We start from the raw sequence: 22,335 nt of genomic DNA on the forward strand, positions 1-22,335 counted from the left end.
TTCTTTGTTTACTCTGCAATTTTAACAGTCCATCGGACCTCTGCCGGAAAAGCTTTCTTCCTTCATTTCTTGTATTCTCTTAACCTTAATGTTTTTTTAAGACAATCAAGAGGGTCAACTATAAAAAAACCTTTTTGGCTGAGTACTCCGGTAACCTTTGAATTTGTCCGGCCGAAGGGTCAACAGACCCTCCTGACCCTCCCGTAGATCCGTCCCTGTGCGTATGTATAATATTAAGGTGAAGCTTGAGAGAGGACCTAGACAGAGGTTCGATATATTAATATCTAAAACTTGAATTAACAGTGGATGAGACCACTATATATAGAAGATGGGTCTAGTTCGTTACACATTCCGTAACGAACTAGCTACCCACTTCGTTACATTACATTAAATGAACAAACATAACGAATCACCCCCTGATTCGTTAAACATCCTTAACGAATCAGGAGGGAACATAATTTATAGTCTAGTTCGTTAAACATCCTTAACGAACTAGACGACTACCTTAACGAACTAGCTCAATATCTTAATAATTATTGCATTAAATAAACGATAAATACAATAACGATATTACAAAGACTCGAGATGCAAAACTGTGTACTAGCACTGACCATGTTCAACTTTTGAAGTTGTCAATTCCAACCACAAAGTCAATGATAGTATTTATATGAATAGGCCACAGAACTACCAAAGAGCTCAAAACAGTTCATCCGAAACACTGGTTGAAACAAGTCATTCGAAAATGGCGAATGCTGTGAAGTTGTACTCCTTTAAAGGAAGTCCATATGGTTGCTGAGTGGAAATTGCTCTAAATATCAAGGGAATCAACTATGAGTTCATCGTGGAAGATATAAGCAACAAGAGTGCCGACCTTCTCAAAAACAATCATGTTCATAAAAAGGTAGCGGTGCTCATACACATTGGAAATCCCATATCAAAGTCTCTTGTGATCGCGAATACATCGATGATGCATGGAAAGGAGTTCCGATTATGCCCCTGGATGCTTATGAGAAGGCCTAGGCTCGATTTTGGGCCAGGTTCATTGATGATAAGGTAGTGATTTTTATATTTTTTACATATTATCTTACATTATCCTTAGAAATTGTTAGCCTAATTTTTTTGGGCAAAAGCGGACTTTATATTATATGGTATGCTCAGTGCATTCCTGCAATATTCAGGGCTCTTAGCATCCATGGACAAGATCAACCTATTGCAGAAGCTAATGAGCAGCTGCGATTTCTTGCAAATGAACTTAATGTAAAAGGCAAGAAGTTTTATGGAGGTGACATTATCAATCTGGCTGATATTTCTACTGGTTACATAGCCTTTTGGGTTAAAGCAGCTGAAGAAGCATTAGGAAAAAAAACTGGTGACAAAAGACAAGTTTCCAAAAGTAACCAAATGGTGTGATAACTATATAAACTGTCAAGTTGTAAAGGATAGCTTACCTCCAAGAGAAATCCTAGTTGCTTATTACAAGTGGTGGCTTGGTAACGCTTAATAGTGTGTGATGATTTTCGATGTGTGCTTGTGAAACATCCATTGTTGGAACAATAAGCAGCTCGTAGATGCTGATGTGTCGTGTACTATGTTGAATTTAACTGATTCGATGTTTATTATTTTGTTGGAGTTGATATGAAAGATTCTCTCTTTTTTTTTTCTTTTTTTTTTTTTTGTATAAACCCATGATCTCTTTCAAAATACCTGTCTTCCTTACTTGGTGTTTACCGATCAAAAGGTGTACATGCTATATTTCCTCGAATCCCCGGTGGTACATGAAAGTTGTTCAATATCTAAAAATGCACCTAATAGGTGGAACATATACAACTGCAAGTTCATGAAGTCAATAAAGGTTTTTGGTTTCGAGAAACAATAACCACCTAATTAATAGACATGCGCCGAGCACAAAAGTCAAGCAAGCAAACAAACGCAAGTTTGACACTTTGGCCTCTACAATACCGTTGATTCTACTAAGCTCGTTACCTTGGTTGTGGTTTCATTGAATAGTAAATAGAGAGAGTCGGAAACTTTTCAATCCATTCATGTGTCACGAGTTAGATGCAAGACTTTAGTGTATTGAACAAGGAACACTATAGCGAGTCGGGTTCTACTGCAAATCATTTCTTATGTTACTATCAAACAAACTTGTCTATCGTTTGGTTATCACAGTTTATGAGGAAATCAATACAATTACTCAAGTTTGAATCTACATTCTACACGATTACGGATTCCTAACAATTTTATTTGTATGAATTTGGATCACGTTGTAGAATATCCAAATTCGTTATTAGGTGTCATTGAACATGATACAGAAATTGTTACTCTTATACGTTGGTCAGACTAAAACTGATACTAAATATGATACTGAACGTGGTTTTGAATGTGGTAGTGAACTTGGTACTAAATGTAATACGAAAATTGTTATGTTGAATATGATGTTATTTTGGTATTTTTAGTTCAATCTATGTTTATGTATATAATGTAACTGTTAATGCTCACAAGACATTAATTAATTAGCCCTTGCGCATGCAGTTTTCTTGTACATTAACTAATTACATTACATGGCTAATATGGGAAGACATAGAACAACATCAGGGAGCTTAAAAAGGATATTTTAGGTCATTAAGAATATTGTAATTTTTAAGTTGTGTGGATTGTATTTTGTTTCCTATCTCTGTGTTAGTGACTCGTTAATCCTAGCTATGTTGAGTATTACAACTACCCCATGATTTAAATTTGAACTATTTATTTTGTAACTATGAATTATTTAATATAGAGTAAATTACACACATGGTCTCAATGGTTTGGTCTAAATTAAGGATTTTGTTCCTATGGTCTAAAAATTTCAGATATGTTTCATGTGGTTTGGTAGTGGCATGTTGCTAAAAGTTGCCAGAATGTGGATATTTTGGATCTTGTATTTGTCTATTTAGTACTACTTTTTATCAAGAGATAGACAGGCCATTAGAAATCTTGAACCGACTAACAAAATCTTATAAGATATGCTTATAGCATGTGCAGATAACCTTTGGAGCGTTTCAAACGACCTAACAGGAACATAAGTTATGTTAACTTTTTTATTTCTTTTAAGAAACATACATGAAAATTCATGAATCCAGGCATTCGATCACATCTTAGAAGAGTATCTAGAGATCAAAATGAAAACATTCATATTTGACAATAACACAGTATTAAGTAAATTATATTTATATGTTTTTATTTCGATAAAAACTTTAGATGTGCAACAACAGGTAACTAGTTTCAGAAAACAAAACTAAACAGAAACCAAAATATAGCAAAATCTTATAAATGATATTAGTGTATATTTTTTAAATAAAATTATTGACTGTTCATTATATAAAATAAATTACGGTTTTAGTCCATGTTGTGTCTCCTTTCATCTCATGATAAAGAGTAGTACCAAACATGCACCTTTTGATACGAAAACATGAATAATATGAAGAGCAGAATTCCGGATTTAAAAAATAAAAAAGATCATGGGCTTATACAATCTTGCATATTAGATTCACAAAATCATAAACATCGAATAAGTTGGATACGACATAGTACAGGACAATCAGCATAACGAGCTGCTTATTGGAACATCGATGGATGTTCTACGCACAAACCTCAACTGCATAAACATATAGCATACTTAGCATACATTTATAACCGTAATTATTCCACCTTACCAAACCGCTTCTTGCAATAAGGAAAAAGGCATTCTTTTGGAGGCAAGTCATCCTTAACAACTTGAAGGTTGCTATAGTTGTCACACCATTTCATTATTTTTGGGAACTTATCTTTGGTCAACACCTTTACTCCTAATGCTTCTTCAACTGCTCCGGTCCAATACGCTAAGAAATTTGCAGAAAGATCTGTTGGATATCAAAGAAGCCACAATTGATTTGGTGATTAAAACAAGTATTATGAACAAGAGATATAGATGGAACAGAATTGTATTTATGAACTGATTGATTGTTTTACATGATAATGCCCTATATATACATTCAGAGGCAACGCTTGATGAAACGACACAACGTTTCATCAACTCTATTCTAAACGGTGTCTTTAAATAACCGTCATAAGCCCTAACTGCCTTAACGGGCCTAGTATACAATAATTACAGTTCTGGCCCTTTTACTAAATAATAATTACATAATAAACTATTAAATTATATCCTAAGTATTAATTGTGATTAATACTTCATTGTCCCCCTTAATCACATGATACTTAGGTTCCGAATCTTCTTTACATGGACGTCTTTCTTTTCTTGAAACCGGGTGGTGCTGGAGATGTTTCCGGTTCAGTCTTCATGTGATCTTCCTTTAGAATCTTGTAGGTCCACTCCAAGCCTTCAAAATAGAGTAGATAAATTGTCTTCACTTCATATGCCTTGTCAAAGTCACAGCCTACGTCCATTGATATGTAGGTCCAAGCATTATTCACCGTCGCTTCTATATATCCTCCATGTAACATTGTCATCATGAATAGATCGTAAAGATCTATTTCTGTACCATCGTTCAGGTATGGTGGAATGGGCCTTTCAAAGTAGGATTCAAGGTACACGTTGTGGTACCATTCCACAAGTTCATAGAACGCCTTTCTGAACTCCTCGTTAAACTTGTACACGAGATTATGAACCTGCAAAGTATTCAGCAGATTCATACAGTCACCCATTGATGAGATAGCTGGACGAGTTGAGTAATCTTCTTCCTGTCTTAGGTCTTGTTGAGCCTGCAAATCGATTGCGTCAAAGTAATTTGCCAAATACTCGTCCCTCTTCGTTTCTGACCCGCTTGAATTTTCCCCATCAGTATTTATTTGAATGTGACATGAATCTCCATAAAACATCACTTTAAAGCCTTGTTTTCTTAATTGTTTTAGGCTTAAAATATTCTTATCCAAACTAGGCACATAATACACACTCTTCACAGGTGTATTTATTCCATTAAAACGTACTTCCACGTCTCATGTTCCTTTAATAAACTCAAATTCTTTTGAATCAGTTCCTATTCCAGAACCATCTCTATAACTTGTAAACAACGCCCTATTACCAATCATATAATTATGGTAATATATGTTTACAAACCACATTCGTTCCCATGTTTGTAAATCAGTCCCGGAAACTAAATACTCCTTAGTTTGAGTATAATCAAATTTAGCTTTAATGTTGGACTGATTTAGAGGACATTCATATGAAAAGTGTCCATATGTATTGCAGATATAACATTTAGGCAATACAGCGTTAATGGGATCTGGACTTACAATGGGGGATTGAACTTGTCCTTGTGGTTGTTTGCTCTTTTGTGCCTTTATTTTTTTGAGTTTCTTTCTGAATCTCTTTGCCTGTTGCTTTGTAATTCTCTTCCCGTCCTTATACATTAGACGATCATCACCAACAGTTAATCCCGCAAACCTTGCTTCAATCTCCTTCTTGAATTGAGCATCTTCATCTTCTGCAATCTCATGTGTTGCGAATAACACTCCTTCTGGGTGAACATGGTTGTCTTTTTCAGAGCCGTCATCGGTCCTTGCATAACCGGAATTAGGGACATACTCCTGTCCAGACTTCAATTTTCCAGAACCCTCGCTGGTTCAAATCGCTACACCACACTTTATTTTGCAGATATCGGTTTTAATTGGAACTTTGCCTCGCTCCAACTTCATACTTCTGAGATCATGCAGGATCTCGATTTCTTCATGGGAATTCATCTTCTGGGTTGTGGATATTATCTTCTTCTTTGATTCAAGATGGAGCCGTTCTCTTCGTCTCCTTTAATCGCTCGTCTAGCGATCTTCCCTCGTCGTAATCGCATCACTTGCGATACACACCGGTAGCCCTAATTTGATGTTCAGGCTTCAACGATTTGGGATTTTGCAATCTTCAAGGTTTTGAAATCCACAGTCACTTCGGGATCTCGATTTTGGAACCGGTAAGCGCTTATTCAACTTCTATCAATTTTAGGGTTAGTAAAATTGAATCAGAAACACTCGTTCTTCTTCTTGTTTCTGCCTGCGCTCTGGTACCAATTTGATAACAAATTGGATCGATTCTCAACAGGGCTCTGATACCAATTGTTGGATATCAAAGAAGCCACAATTGATTTGGTGATTAAAACAAGTATTATGAACAAGAGATATAGATGGAACAGAATTGTATTTATGAACTGATTGATTGTTTTACATGATAATGCCTATATATACATTCACAGGCAAAGCTTGATGAAACAACACAACGTTTCATCAACTCTATTCTAAACGGTGTCTTTAAATAACCGTCATAAGCCCTAACTTCCTTAACGGGCCTAGTATACAATAATTACAGTTCTGGCCCTTTTACTAAATAATAATTACATAATAAACTATTAAATTATATCCTAAGTATTAATTGTGATTAATACTTCAAGATCAACCAGGTTGATGTTATCACCTCCAAAAAACTTCTTGCCTTTGGCATTCAATTCATTTTCCCGAACTTGAAGAAGCTCATGAGCTTCTGCAACAGCTTGCTCCTCTCCAAAAGAGCCTATAGCCTGTAATAGTGCTGGATGGCACTAGACAAACCATAAAATCTGAGCTAACAATTGCTAAAGACATCAAAATTGTTCCAAGCACAATGCTGTTATCACTATAAGAATTTTGAGTTTTAGCGGCGACAAAAGGTCGCCGTTAAAAATGGAAAAGTCTCCGCTAAAGGATTTAGCGGCGACAGCCGACAGGTCGCCGCTAATTGGTCGTCGTTGGTACCCATTTTTGTCGCCACTAATTCATTATGTAGCCGCTAAAACCACTCGTCGCTAAAACCAGTCGCCTTACCAGTCAGAAAGGATTTACAAACTGGATGACGTATTAGATGATGTAAAAGTTAAAATATATATAACTAGTTTTTATACCCCGTATTACGGGGTTGTTTTACCTTATTTGTTTGTAATATATATATATATATATATATATATATATATTTGATTTTAATTTTATTTGCTGTAATGAAGTTAATAATATACTTATGTTTATTTGATAATGAAAGAGTTTCACAAAATAAATATGATGTTATAAACTTGTTTAAAAGTTATTTGTGTTTGATGAGACACATGACCCGCTTTGTTTTTATACTATAAAATTGTTTCTTAATTATAAATAATATTTTTTTTAACAAAAAGTCGCATACTAATTTTTAGTATATCCATATTTTATGAAATTTTCATATCAAATATTTGGTAAGATTAATTTTTATTTAATTAGATGTTATAACCCGTTTAATGGCTATATGGGTTTGGTGAGACCAATACCTATGAATTCGGGTCAAATTCATGAGAAATCTTCATCTACAAATAAAACAATATGGTAGCTTGAAAGAATTTAAGCAGGTTTCGCTTATATATATTTAAGATTAAAATTAAGATTTAAGATTAAGATATGAAACAATATATGAAAATACTTTATGTTTTGGTTTATGTTTATAATTTTAATAAAATATTAAACTTTTAATAAATTATATGGATAAACGGAGAACACTTAGATAGGCTTAACTAGACCAGTCCAACCACGGCCGGCTCCGAAAGCTGGAAAAAAAAATTGGGTCGAAGGCGAAAAATATTTTAGGCCTAAAGTAAAAAGAGTATTTCTTTTTGTTTAAACAGTTTACTTTTTAAAATGGCTTCTTTGGTTATAGTTTTAGTTTGGGTTGTTTAAAAACTAATGTGTAAAAATAGGCTAAAAGATGTCTCAAATGAGACTAAAACCCACAACATTTTGGTTGAGAGTCATACCTCTTTATCACTAAACCAAATTCGTTGTTATATAAATTTGTTAAAGCATTAAGTATAGATATAGTTTTTTTTTATAAAAATATATATAATTTTGTCGACTACCCTGCCATATGCCATGGCCGGCCTTGGGTCCAACTAGTCCGTCCGGTCGTGAAAACCCTGCATGAACGAAATAAAATAATTACCTTATCAGCAATGAATCTGGCCCAAAATCTAGCCTGAACCTTCTCGTATGGATCGTGAGGCAAAATGGGAGTTCCTTTCCATGCATCATCTATGTACTCAACGATCACAAGCGACTCAGAGATTGGTTTCTCATTGTGTAGGAGCACTGGGACCTTCATATGAACAGGGTCGTATTTGAGAAGGTCGACACTCTTGTTATCGAGGTCTTCTTCGATGAAGTCGTAGGTGACTCCCTTGAGATTCAAAGCAGTTTTCACTCTGCAAACAAATGGACTTATTTGTGTTCCATACAACTTCACCTCGTCCGCCATTAATATTACCCGGTGAACTTGTTTTGAGTTTCTCGTAGCTGACTTGTGCTCTCTGCTGGAAGTGGTTGTTTACTAATATAAACAGGCGTATATATATAGCTAAAGTTAGGATCGACAGTTTTAAAATATGAATACGGTCGGTGTATGATTAAAGGTGGTTGTAGGACACATTGTTAATTTCGTATATTATCATCAAGATAACCTTTTAATTTCACTATAACACTACAAAATTCACACCAACCGTATCTCACTTGTATCGAATTCTAAACACACTTCAAAAACGATCATTTCTACTATAACACTGTAAAAATTCAAACTCTTACTAAAAAATATTACAATAATATATAATATATTATTTATGTGTATATAAATACGGGTGAGATATTTTGAACTCCTATTAAAAAATATTAAAATAATGTATATCATAATCTTAATCTTAAATATATATAAACGAAACTTTCCTATATATTCTCTCAAGCTACCGGATTTATTATTGGTAAACGAAAGCTTCTCATGCATTTGACCCCAATGTATGGGTATGGGTCTCACCAATCTCAAATATCCCTTAAAAGGGTTATAACACCCCCATTAGATTAAAAATTAATCTCACCAAATATTTGATATAAAAATCCTATATAATATGGATATAGTGGTATACTAAAAATTAGTATCCGTTTTTTAAATATTATTTATAATTGCGAAACAATTTTATAATAAAAAATAAGCGGGTCACTAAACCCAAATATCTTTTAAAATGGGTTATAAAATCTCATTTATTTGTAAAACATTTTCATCATCAAATCATAAGTATATTATTAACTTACAATAAATAAAAGTAGCATCTAAAAAAATATATTAGAAACGAATAATATAAAACAAACTCGTAATATAGGAAAAAAAACTAATATATTATATATGTGTATAAAAATATGGGTGAAATGGGAGCCACGTACCATGACTCCTGGAGTCCGTTGTAGTTCCAAATCTCACCCACAAACCGTTGTGTGCCATGAATGGTATATTGCGTCACACTTAGGGCTGTGTATCGGATATGACCCAGATGAACAGAACCGGTTTAAACCCACTCTAAACCGTTTAGATGAGATTTTTAAACCCGGAACCAAACCATTAACACATGTCTGGGTTTTAAACGGATTCTAGAACATGTTTTTTTACAAGTTACCCATGAAAACGGTTCACATGATTTCATGGCCCGTTTCTTGACATCCTGCACGCACAAGTAAAAAATTTGATTTCCTACACAACATGTGATGCATGTTATGCTTGAGTGCATGATATGACAAAAGTACTATGTTTCACAAAAACGTTTAAACCATGTTTAAACCATAAAGTAGTTATGAAGAATAACACATTAAATAGGGCAAGTTGTATTTTGAATAAGTATATGGGTATGTTGGCAAAATTAGCTGTTAGTCGTGGTTGGAAGCTGATAGTTGCAGTTGGTGGCTAATAGTTGTTGCTTTTTAGATATATTTAGGTGTTCGGCACAGTAGCCAGAGATTTTAATAAAATGACCAAAATTGGCATAACTAAAAAATCATAATATTAAATGTATATATCTTGGAAGGTTATTAAAGTAATTTTAAATACTAGAAGCTTGTATCTTTTTTTAAACGCTACTAGTAGGAGCTTCAAGCTTTAAGTTTTTTCTACTAACCTAAAAGCCTCAAGCTCATTCAACCAAACAAGACATCTTTATTGAATAGGAGTTTTTTCATAAAAGTTTGAAGCTATAAGATTCTAAAATCTCCATACCAAACATAACCTATATGTCACATGAACAACCAATATTGAACATGAAAATTTAATATTATGCCACATAATGTTAATCAACATAAACTTTATGCAGATAAGTGAAACGAGAGGAATTGTAGGATTGCTTCCATCTATTAACATATAACTGGAGAAGGATTGTTGTAAGGCTTCGCTCCCGGTGCCCTACATTAGCGTTAGATTTACTCATAAACACAGTTCTAATATCAGAGTTAATTAAAATTTTCGCGTAATAATAAAACTTCAACATTTCGTTACAAAACATTCAAACTTGTATTTATAACATAACATAAATAGCTTATTAAAAACATCATGACAAATCTTCTTTGGATGCCAGTCCCTTCAAATAATGTCATGCGTCCCCCTCAAGCCAGCTGCTTCGGTCTATTTACCTGCATGTATACTACAAGTCAGCTACGCTACGCTAAGTGAGATCTAGTTAATCAGGCAACATACAATACATTCACATACTTATACATACGCGTCCGAAGATACATATTATATAACCTGCTTACCTTTCTTTTGAAAATACATAAGTAACCTTCTTTCTTTCTTTCATTTCATCTTTCTTTCATACTTTTATATTTAATCATACTTATACATTTTATAGAGCATTACGCCCTACTTCCTCAAGTATTATTAGGGTTTGATCCCCTTCTACCTCGGATATTATTAGGGTCCGATCCCTTCTTCCTCGAGTATTGTTAGGGCTCGGTTCCCTTCTTTCCATACAGCCATATCATACCTTTCTTTATAGTTATATTTATAAAATTTAATACATACTTTCAATCTTTCATATAACATACATATATCATTCATACATCATATATAAAACAATCACATCTTCTAACGTTCACCTTCCCTAGCGATACGTGCAATATCCGAAGATCGTTCGCGTACCGACAAGCATTCATTCATAATCTCAGTAACTATCACATGAATCATATAAGGCATACACTTACCAAATAAGGTAAGTGTATTAACTAATCACATCGAGTATGCACACAACCACGAAAACATAACAAGAAAAGGGGATTGAAACTTACCTGTAAGCAATTCCTTTCTAAGTTTACGGTCATGCCCTTCTTGAGTTGTGCACGGCTAACTGTGTATTAATCATAGTATCAATTAACTACTTCTAGATATACCATACTTATAGGTTATTGTATCTCCTAGATACGTGGGTCTAGGGGTAGCGCCTCTGGCAACAGGGTTCTAGGGGCGGCAGCCCCTAGCAGGGTCCAAGAGGCAGAGCCCCTTGCTGGGGTTAAAAACCTCATCAGAACACTGAAGTTCGGTCTTTCTTTCTAGTTCATTTCTCGTTTTAAAGTTACCTTTCCTTATTAGTTAATTACTTATCTTTATCTTTCGTTTATTTTGGAATACCATCTAGCGCATAAGTCATTTCTGGCGTATAAGTTGTTCCCAACGTATAAGATGTTCCAACGTATAAGTCGTTCCAATGCATAAGTCCTTCCAACGCGTAAGTCATACATATACGACATGCATATACATATATGTTATCAATACATATATGGCATACATATGTACATATGCGTTACATACTTACACGTTACATACATACTTACACGTTGCATACATATACGCTACATAACTTATACGGCGTATATACTTATACGCTGTAACGTTATGTTTAGCTTTTTATTTCATATTTTTAAGGTTTTTCTTTGATTCCGGCGCCTCCAGTCTCCATTAACCACCATAGTTGGTCGGCGTTTGATCATTAATGACCTAGTTAGTTTTGGCGTGTCCAGATCTGAGCTAAGGTGGCCCTTAAGCTCGGTTTTGGTTGATTAAACACTCGAAGTAAGCTAGATCTAGATTCAAACGGCTCATTCGGCATCACGGGGATGCGGTGCCGGGTTCTAGTATGTTGGGTCAGCTGAGATAAATGATTTCTTACCTTCGGTTGGTCTTGGATCGTTGAAGAGAATAGAGTAGAGAGTACATGGCTTAAGTGTATGTTTTTGATGGTGAAGACTAAGGTGTAAAATGGATGGAGATGGAAAGGATTAGAGTTTAAGGGGTATTTATACTCCCTAAGCCCATGGACCTTAGGCCCATCTTCCCTTTTAAGTCCATAATTAATTCCATCTAATTAGCCTACCATCCTTCTATTTCTATTATTATTTTATTATTTTTATTCTACTAACTCAATTTAATTCTTCCAACGTAAATAATATATTAAATATTATTCTTAGAAATTTTGGGATGTTACAAGTCTTCCTCCCTTAAAGAGGTTTCGTCCCCGAAACCTAACTTTTACTTAAACAGATTAGGGTAAAACTTGTGCATTTCTTCTTCAACTTCCCAGGTGGCATCTGATCATTTACGATGCTTCCATATCACTTTCACTAAAGGGATAACTTTATGACAAAGTTGCTTTTCCTTACGGTCAACTACCTCAATAGGCTGCTCAATATAGTTTAACTACTCATCAACCTCAATATCTACTAATGGCACGTGCGGCGTGTCATCAGCTAGACATTTCCTCAGATGAGAAACATGAAAAGTAGAGTGAATCCCTTCTAAATCTTCAGGCAAATCTAGCTTGTAAGCTACTTCACCAACACGCTCTATGATCTTAAACGGTCCTATGTACCTTGGACTTAAATTTCCTCTGTTCCTGAAACAAATAATTCCTTTCAAATGTGAGACTTTGAGCATCACATTGTCACCAACATTAAACTCTATTGGTCATCTTCGCTTATCAGCATACGACATCTGACGGTCCTGAGCAGCTTTCATTCTTGCCTTGATCTGATCAAACCTTGAAGAGGTTTCTTGCACAAATTCTAGACTTCCAATCTCCTTCTGACCAATCTCTCCCCAACATACATGAATTCTACAATGTCTACCATACAACATCTTGAATGGTGGCATACCTATACTCGAATGGTAGCTGTTGTTATATAAGAACTCTGCCAGATGTAGATGATCATCCCAACTTTCTCCAAAATCTAAAACACAAGAACGTAGCATATCCTCAAGGGTTTGGATAGTCCTTTCAAACTGCCCATTTGTTTGAGGATGATATGCCATACTGATGTTCAATCTTATTCCCATAGCTTTATGGAACTTCTTCCAAAATCTCGAAGTAAAGCGAGTATCTCTATCAGACACAATTGATAATGGCACTCCATGTTTAGCCACAACCTCGTTTATGAATACATTTGCTAACATTTATGACAAGATGGCCTCTCGTATAAGCAGAATGATCAAGGGTTTGGATAAGACTTAACTGATGCAATGACTTCTTCATTCTTACGGATTAGCGCGTCGGCAACCACATTAGCCTTACTAGGAAAGTATTTGATATCACAGTCGTAGTCCTTTATCAACTCTAACCATCTCCTCTATCTCATGTATAGGTCTTTCTGTTCGAAGAAGTACTTTAAACTCTTATGATCTGTGTAAATTGTGCATTTAGTACCATACAGATGATATCTTCATATCTTGAGAGCATGCACTACTGCTGCTAGCTCTAAATCATGTTTTGGGTAGGTACTCTTGTGAACTTTCAACTGTCCTGACGCATAAGATATAACCTTTCTTCGTTGCATTAACTCGCAACCTAACCCACGATGCGAGGCATCTGTACAAACAACCAAATCCTTGTCACCATCGAGTAGAGCAAGGATTGGAACTTGCGTGAGTCTGTTCTTTAATTCCTCGAAGGCCTCCTCCTGAAACTTACCCCAAGTGAATACTACAGACTTTCGGTTCATTCCGGTCAACGGTGCGGCAATATTGGAGAAGCCTTCAGAAGCCTTTGATGAATCTCCTATAATAGCCAACCAACCCTAAGAAGTTGCGTATGTCATTTGGGTTTTGTGGAGTCTTCATTATCGTCTCAATCTTAGCCGGGTCCATAGTAATCAATTTAGGATTGATTACGTGACCTGAAACTGCACTTCGCGCAACCAGAATGCGCACTTCGAAAACTTAGCATACAATTTCTATTTCTTCAAGATCTCCAATACTTCTCTTAGATGTTCAGCACGGTCAAACTCACTCTTTGAATAAATAAATATATCATCAATGAAAACAATGACCGGCTTGTCCAATATCGGCCAACATACTCTATTCATCATGTCCATAAATGTTGCGGGAGCATTCTTTAGACCGAACGACATCACGAGGAACTCGTAGTGTCCATACCGCGTTCGAATCATTGTCTTAGGGATGTCTACCTCTTTCACCTTCAGTTGATGATAGCCTGATCTAAAATCTATTCGTGAAAACCAACTCCATAATCTACGACATGTACTTTCGGTCTTACAATTTCCGGCCTTACTCTTCTTGCAGATTGAGCCTTTCTTTTTGAAGTAACCTACATTTTTTCCAAATATGCCCAATCGTCTTGCTCATAATTGGTGTACCACTTGTGATCGAAATTAAATTATGTGCATCCTCCGAATTCAACCCTTCATGAAAAGCATTCAATAACTCCCAAAGAGCAATGCCATGATAAGGACAATTCCTGATCATCATGTTAAACCGTTCAAATGCTTCATGAAACATCTCACCCATTTGTTGTTGAAAAGTTCTCAAACTCCTTCTTACATCATTAGTCTTTTGGGCCATGAAAATTCTTCCAAAAACCTTTGTTGCATATCGGCCCAAGTATAAATCGACGAGGCAATGTATAGAACCATAATTTTGCTTTATCTTCCAAGGAAAATTGAAAAAAGGACCAGCTTGACATCATCCGATGAGAAGCCTTGACCTCCGATTGTGTTGCAAATGGATTCATATGCCTCCAAATGAAATTAAGGTTCTTCCGTTGCCAAATCTTTATACTTCGGTAAACTTTGGAGTGAATTGGTTCTAACCTCAAATGTTCTTCCTTGTTGATTTAGAGGAAAAACCACCGGAGAACGGTTATTAGTGATGACCGATCGAAAATGAGCTTCAATTCCCCTTAACATTTCTTTGTTATGTCTTCTTGGTACCCCCAATGGTACTCTTGGTTGACCCATTTGCCTATGCATGGGCCTTGGAAGTGCAAATTGTTGAAGTAGTGGCGGGGGAATTTGTTGTTGAAATTGTTGTTCTTGTTGTTTCCCTGGTGGAGGAACTTGTTGTGGGACTTGTTGTTGCATAATCGGTGGTTGTTGTCTATTATACTCTTGAACCGGTTCCGGTTGTTACCTTTGAGCATACGCAAAAGTCCCTTGATTCCCCATTTGATTGCTACCACCTCCCGTGTAATAACCTTCCTCTTCAAACCCCTCGAACCCCCTTTTGAACCCATCACCATAACCATCACCTTGTGTTCTCAAGGATTGCATAAAAGGCGGTGGTTGATATTCGAACCTTGATTATGGTTGTTGAAAGATCAGAGTGGTATGAACTATAGGTGGTTCTTGTTGGTATGGAGGTGGTTGGTTTTGTTGGGATGATGATTGACCGAAATTAGGTAAGAAATGAGAAAAAGGTGGCAATGTTGATGAAGTTTGGTAAGTATATTGAGTACTTGTGGGCACAGTTGTGTTGATTGGTTTTACTTCACTTGATGAAGTAGGGGGGTGGTAGTAGGAATTGGTGGTGGTGGATTTGGTGGAGGTGTGGTTGACAATTTTGGCCCATAGTAGGATTTGGTGAATCCATTGTGTTGTTCGATGTAGTAGGAGAACCAAGGAGCTTGTTCTCCCTAAGTAAGACTCGGTTTCTTCTAAGCATTCGTTCAATTTCGGGATCAAAAACTAGTGACGATGACTTGCGAGAGCCTCTAGTATGCATACACCCGTAAGTACCTGCACACTAACACAACCAGGGTAAACCTGAAAACAACAAACAAAAACTACAAAAGTTAACACACGTTGCGCATTACTCCCCAGAAATGGAGCAAAAATTTGGCATGTGGTCGTAAACTCACTCAAAAATAAACCAATTACACTAAATAGACAGCGGTAAATCGGTATCGAACACAGGGAGTTTGTGGAAAATGTGTTATCGAGTAGCTTTGTAAATTAACTAAATTTAAAAAAAATGCAAAAAATAAACTCAATGATTTGGTTGTTTGTTTTGATTAACTCAAATTAACAAAAAGCACTTAACAAGTATTTAAATCAAAGACGAGAGGAAATGTTCTCTCTAGGTTTCAGGTTTCTATGAATGTTAATATAAAGGTTTAATATGAGATGAACTACAAAGACATAGTTCGTGATTATGTGATTGATTGTGATAAATGGGGACTAGGTACTTGGATTATAATACCCAAGGTGACCACCCAAAGATCAATTAAATTATCCAACCCCGAATCCCTCCTGATTAATCTCAATTTCCTATAGCACCAAGAGCTGATGGTTCAGAAAACGAAATTCAACAAACTTACAATTTACCAATCAACAAATAAACACCACAGAAATGCAATCATAAAGATTAAACTAATATCTCAGAAATAACATAAACATTCAAATAACATTCAAAGCGAAACCTTACAATCCGAGGGAAAACAAAAGTAAACTTAGCCACGTATAACTTGGTTTGTCATCACTTCGATTCTAGTGTTCAAATGAATCAATAATGAATATCCAATGATTAAACAACCCAGTATATTGTTTTGGAACCTCAAAATCGCCCCCAAGCCGTCTCTAACTGAAAAGTATTGAAATGATAGCCTAAAAGTCATCCAAAAACGACTTTTAAAGTTCAGTTACGAATATCATGCCAGGCCCACCGTAATCTATGGTGGTCACCGTAAATTACAGTGGCTTATAACTTGGCTACAGTGGGCAAAAACTGCCTTACGGTGTAGTTTTATCTTCAGATGCCACCGTAGCTTACGGTGGCTACCATAAGCTATGGTGGGGTTCTTTTTTGCTTTCTTAATTCCTTTGTAAGCATGCATCTTCCAACGCCCGACCTCCCATTTTCGGCTAGCCTCATTCCAACGCGTAACTTCCACTTCTTTTATGCTTCCTGTAACTGAAATAACATTTCACCATAGTCATCCAATTCCACACAATAAACTGACTAAATGTATGATTTTTAATATTTTTTAAGAACTAAAGGGTTGTCCAACGGACCGCCCGTCAATAGTCATTTAAATATGAGGGTGGAACAAAAGTTCTTGAAGATCTTCAAACGGGCTCAACAGAATCATTAGGAAGAGGATCAAGAATATGAATGGAAGAAGATCATGAACATGAGTAGACAATGGATCATCAAAAAATTGATTGATGAGATCAATGGATGGCATAATGAAACTTTCTTTGGATTTAGTTATTGAAGGAAATAAAGCTTTAAAGAAAACAATGTCTCTTGATATGGTAACCTTTTTTGTGTCAAGATCATATAATCTGTAAGCTTTTTTACCAAGAGGATAACCTAGAAAAACACAAGGCAACAATTAGTTTGAATTTATCTCTTCCATAAGAAAATGTGGAAGCATAATCCAGACAACCAAAAGACTTCATGTGAGCATAAAAAGGAGCTTATCATGTAAAAACCTCATAAGGGGTTTTATTGTTAAGAATTTCGGTAGGAAACAAATTGATTAAATGTGTTGCAGTTAAAACACAGTCATCCCAAAACTGAACTGGGGGCTTAGATTGAAACATAAGAGCTCTTTATGTTTCAAGCAGATGTTTATGTTTTTTTAATAATACCATTTTGTTGAGGGAAAGCTTACACGAGTGGTTTGATGAACGATGTCTTTACTAAACAAATAAGCACTTTGAATAGATCCATATCCTAGTTCAAAAGCATTATCAGATCTGATGCATTTCACATTAGTGCCAAATTGGTTGTTAACCATTTCACTAAAGATTGAAGTATGGGAAAGGCATTGCTTTTAGTTGAAAGCATATGTGTCAATGTGGTTCTATTGTAATCATCAACTGTGGTTAAAAAAACACCTAAAGCCATTGAAAGTAATTGTGTGATAAGGCCCTAAAACATCAATATAGATTAGCTCAAAAATTTTACCAGTTGATGTGTTACTAGTAGGAAATGGTAGCTTATGTTGTCGTGCCTTATGACAAATATCACAATGCTCAAGGGATTTCAAAGAAGCATTTAAAATGAAAGGTAACTGTTTTAGTTTGTAGCTTGGTAAATGACCAAGTCTGTTGTGCCAAATCTCACAGCTTACAAAGAGTTACAAACATTATTTGAAACAAAAGAATTGACAGGAAAATGCTTAATGGCCTCGAGGAGGTAAAATCCATTCAGCATATCACCAAGAACATGTGGGTTCTTCAGAAAAGGGGCTTGCAAGACACATGTGTTTTTAGAGAAAAGAACAATACCATCATGTAATCGTTGAAAACGATGACACGAAAAGAAAAGAAGATGAAGCAGAGGGAGAAAATTTTATTATCTCAAAATGAAAATTACACATAGAAGAAACAAACAAACTATGTATATACACCACACATACACGGCGCGTATGTTATACGGCATGTAAGTTACACGGTGTATAGCATATACGGCGTACATGTGTTCATCAAACAAGCGTGTAACATGTACGCTTACAATATGCTAAGATTCTTTTTTCTTTTCGTTTGTATATACCCATGGTCTCTTTCAAAATACCAGTCTTCTATACTTGAATATCGGATCAGAAGGTGTATATGCTATATTTCATCGAAGCCCCAGTGGTACATGAAAGTTGTTCAATATCTGAAAATGCACCTAATTGTGGACATGGACGGGCGAGGGGTAGCGCCAGTAGTGCAAAATTTTATATGTTTTGGTCGGTTTTTATATTTTGCTACCTCTGAAAAAAAAAATATAACGTTACCCATGTTTGTTTAAAGTCCAACCAAATTAAAAGCCAAAACCAATTAAAGCCCAACCAAATTTAAGCCGAAACCAAATAAAACCATTGTTTGTTGCTCCTTGATGCTTGGACGTTTGGTTTAAGCCAGACATCAACATTCAACAAAAAAAAGTTTCATTCAACTAAGTAACCAACAATCAATGCTCCTTTAGTTTCACGGTTTGAATTCTACTTGTTCAATTTAGGTATTCTTCTACATTATTTATAATTGTACTTGTTTATTTGTTTATATATATTGTTAATTTGGATTTTTTTTATGAGCAATTGAATGGTTTTTTTATTTTTTTTAATTTTTTTTGAACACTGAATTTCTTTCAATTTTTGTTATCTATGGGAATTATCCCAAGACCTCCCCCTCCCAAACCCAGGTGTTTTAAAGGCTTTGCATTTGTCAACGGAGCGATGGACCATCACCACATTGGTAGCAATCGAATGATTATGGTTTGTATGATATTTTGTTAGGACTAAAAATGATCAAGGATGATTGGAATCTTCTCAACCTCCTCAGATATATGCTAAGTATGAAATTCGAGCAAACCAGGCACTTCGAGCAAGCCTAATACCTATTCGAGCAAGGTATCTTATTTCGAGTAAGGTTATCTTCTGGAATTATTCTAAGTGTTTAGTTCGAGCAAACTACACTTCATCAAGCAAAGTTGTTCTTCAGTCGAGCAAGGTTTGTTTCACAGCAAACCCTTGACTTATCCAAGTGTAAACCAAGTAATTTGGTGGGTCGAGAAAGTTTTCAATAATATGATCTAAAGCACACTTCATCATCATCATCATCATCGTACTCAGTATATCCCACCAATAGCAAAGCTATGGTAGGGTCTGAGGAGGGTAAGATGTAGACAGCCTTACCTCTACCCCATAAGGATAGAGAGGCTGCTTCCGGTGAGACCCCCGGCTCGATAGTAGTTTTGCATCAAGCCTTGGACATAAGGCACATAGCACTCAATCATCGGGACACCGGCTGATCGGTGCATGTACCCTTGTCTTTCGGCTATCAACGCCACTACATGATGCCTGATTAACCGTCCGTCACTTTTAACGTTATTTTCACGAGATTAGTAAAATAACGTCAAAATTAGTGCAATTTCACTTTTGCCCACCCGAGGGTTCACACATATATACATCATATGTGCGCACCGCAAGCAGGGCTTAAATGAATAATTCTTGTAGGAAGTTAAATGAATAATTCTTAAGGACTTCTACGAGTAAGGTTCAACCTCGAGCAAGCTACAGTACCCAAGTATACTAATTAAGTTTGCTAGAATAAGTCTTTGACAAAAGGTTGAAGAGACCAAGAAGAACAAGTTTGCTCATGGGATATTCTCGAACAAAGTTTGATTATATCATGAAGATTGAAATTTTCTTGAAAAATATTTTCTAAGGAAAATAGTCAAAGTAAAAGCTTGCTCGGATAAATGTTCCAGCACACTTATGGATTACAATGTCTGCTCGATAAAGACAAAGCTTACTCAAAGTCCTATTTGACACTTGTAATAATTTTGAATATATTTGAATATATGTTTACAATCATTAGGGTTTTTAGAATGTCTCAGGTGTGGCTACACAAGGAAATACTATGTCATATCTATGACAACGACTGATTACACACTTTCCAAGCATAAGCATACTGAATGTTTCGTACGGAAAGCAGCCGCATCTGACATTCTACCTATAAACTCTAGAGATATTTTCTTTGTATTATTCACTGATTAATATCAATGGAAGTCTTTTGAGTTTATAGCGTGCTTGTTAGATTGTGTTAATAAAGCAACATCCTAATTATTATTGATTTCGCCTTTAATAATCAAGGGATTTTCACATTGGTTATTTCGTACTCCGTCTTAACAACATTAATTTGTGGGTTACGAGTTTGATAGTAAGAAAATCGATCCTGACATATTTGGATAATGTAAACTGGAAATTGTAATTGATTATGGATTTAGCGTTTATATGTAAATTGAAATTAATATGGATTTATAGTTTAAATTTTGTCCCTTCAAAAATTAAGGAACTTGGAAGATGAAACGGTTAAGTCTTACTAGCAATCTTTTTAAATAAAAATTCCAAAAAATGATGTCGGTCCAATACCAAGTCCAAAAAAAAAACTATTTTATGAAATACGGTAAAAACGAAAATTTAGGTTACTGTGTGAAATACGGTAAAAAAAAATTCATGTATATCGTATGAAATGCGATAAAAAAAATTGAACGTTAACCCTAAGATTTTGATCTTGATTTTGGAACATATGCTACTACAATGTCATGAAGTTGATATGGGTTTTTGTTTTCTAAAAACAATAAACATTGTCTATTACATAATTACATTTCCAAAAACCACCTAATTAATAGACATACACCAGGCACAAAGTCAAGCAAGCAAGCAAGCAAAAGCTAGTTTGGCATCTACGATACTGTTGATTATGCTAAGCTTGTTACCTTGGTTGTGGTTTCATTGAAGTAGACAGAGAGTGTCGGAAACTTTCTAATCCATTCATGTGTCGCGAGTTAGATGCGAGACTTCAGTGTATTGAACAATGAACAATAGAGAGTCGGGTTCTACTACAAATCGTTTCTTATGTTACTATAAAACAATCTTGTTTATCCATTCATGTCTATCGTTTGGTTATCACAGTTTACGAGGAAATCACTATAATTACTGCGATTAAGGTACGGGTTCCTAGCAATTTTATTGGTATGTATTTGGATCACGTTGTAGAATATCTAAATTCATTATTATGTGTCATTGAACGTGATACTGAAATTGTTACTCTTAATTAAACGTGGGTGATACTAAGTATGATACAATTTCGTAGTGAACTTGGTACTAAATGTAATACTAAATTGTTATGTGGGATGATTTTTGTTTCCTATCTCTGTATAAGTGACTCGTTAATACTAGCCATTTTTTAAATAATTAATTTAAACTATTTATTTTGTAACTTTGTATTATTTAATATAAAGTAAATTGCACACATGCATGGTCTCAATGGTTTGGGCTAAAAATAGAGATATTGTTCCTATGGTCTAAAAATTTCAGATATGGTTCGTGTCATTTGGTAGTGGCATGTTGCTAAAAGTTGCTAGTTTGTGGGTATTTTGGATCTTGTATTGTCTATGTAGTACTACTTTTTATCAAGAGAGAGACAGGCAATTGGAATCTTGAACCGACTATCAAATATAGCATGTGCAGATAACAAACGGCCTAATAGGAACATAAGATTATGTAAACTTTTTTATTTCTTCTAAGAAACATACATGAAAAATCATGAATCCAATCGATCACAACTTAGAAGAGTATTTTGAGATCAAAATCAAAACATTCATATTTGACAATAAAACAGTATTTTTAGTAGAATTACATTTATGAACACAAAACTAAATAGAAATCAAAATATTGCAAAATCTTATCAATGATAAATGATACTAATGTATATTTTTTATATAAAATT

The 22,335-nt window shown here is 35.2% G+C and overlaps 1 protein-coding gene and 1 pseudogene across 1 annotated transcript; one reads left to right on the forward strand and one right to left on the reverse strand.

The window, feature by feature from the left end:
• Positions 1-742: 742 nt before the first annotated feature.
• LOC143630148 (putative glutathione S-transferase) lies at positions 743-1,601 on the forward strand (annotated as a pseudogene).
• A 2,077-nt stretch (positions 1,602-3,678) lies between these two features.
• Positions 3,679-8,269, reverse strand: LOC143630110 (putative glutathione S-transferase). Its single transcript, XM_077099201.1, has 3 exons — positions 7,958-8,269; positions 6,415-6,557; positions 3,679-3,880 (listed from the first exon to the last, which is right to left on the reverse strand). The coding sequence occupies exons 1-3, from the start codon at positions 8,267-8,269 to the stop codon at positions 3,679-3,681; spliced, it is 657 nt and encodes a 218-aa protein (XP_076955316.1).
• Between the last annotated feature and the right edge of the window lie 14,066 nt (positions 8,270-22,335).

Source organism: Bidens hawaiensis, unplaced genomic scaffold (assembly GCF_021521415.1).
Source record: "Bidens hawaiensis isolate Kalapana, Puna unplaced genomic scaffold, B.hawaiensis_p1.1 tig00005567_1, whole genome shotgun sequence".
NCBI classification, from domain to species: domain Eukaryota; kingdom Viridiplantae; phylum Streptophyta; class Magnoliopsida; order Asterales; family Asteraceae; genus Bidens; species Bidens hawaiensis.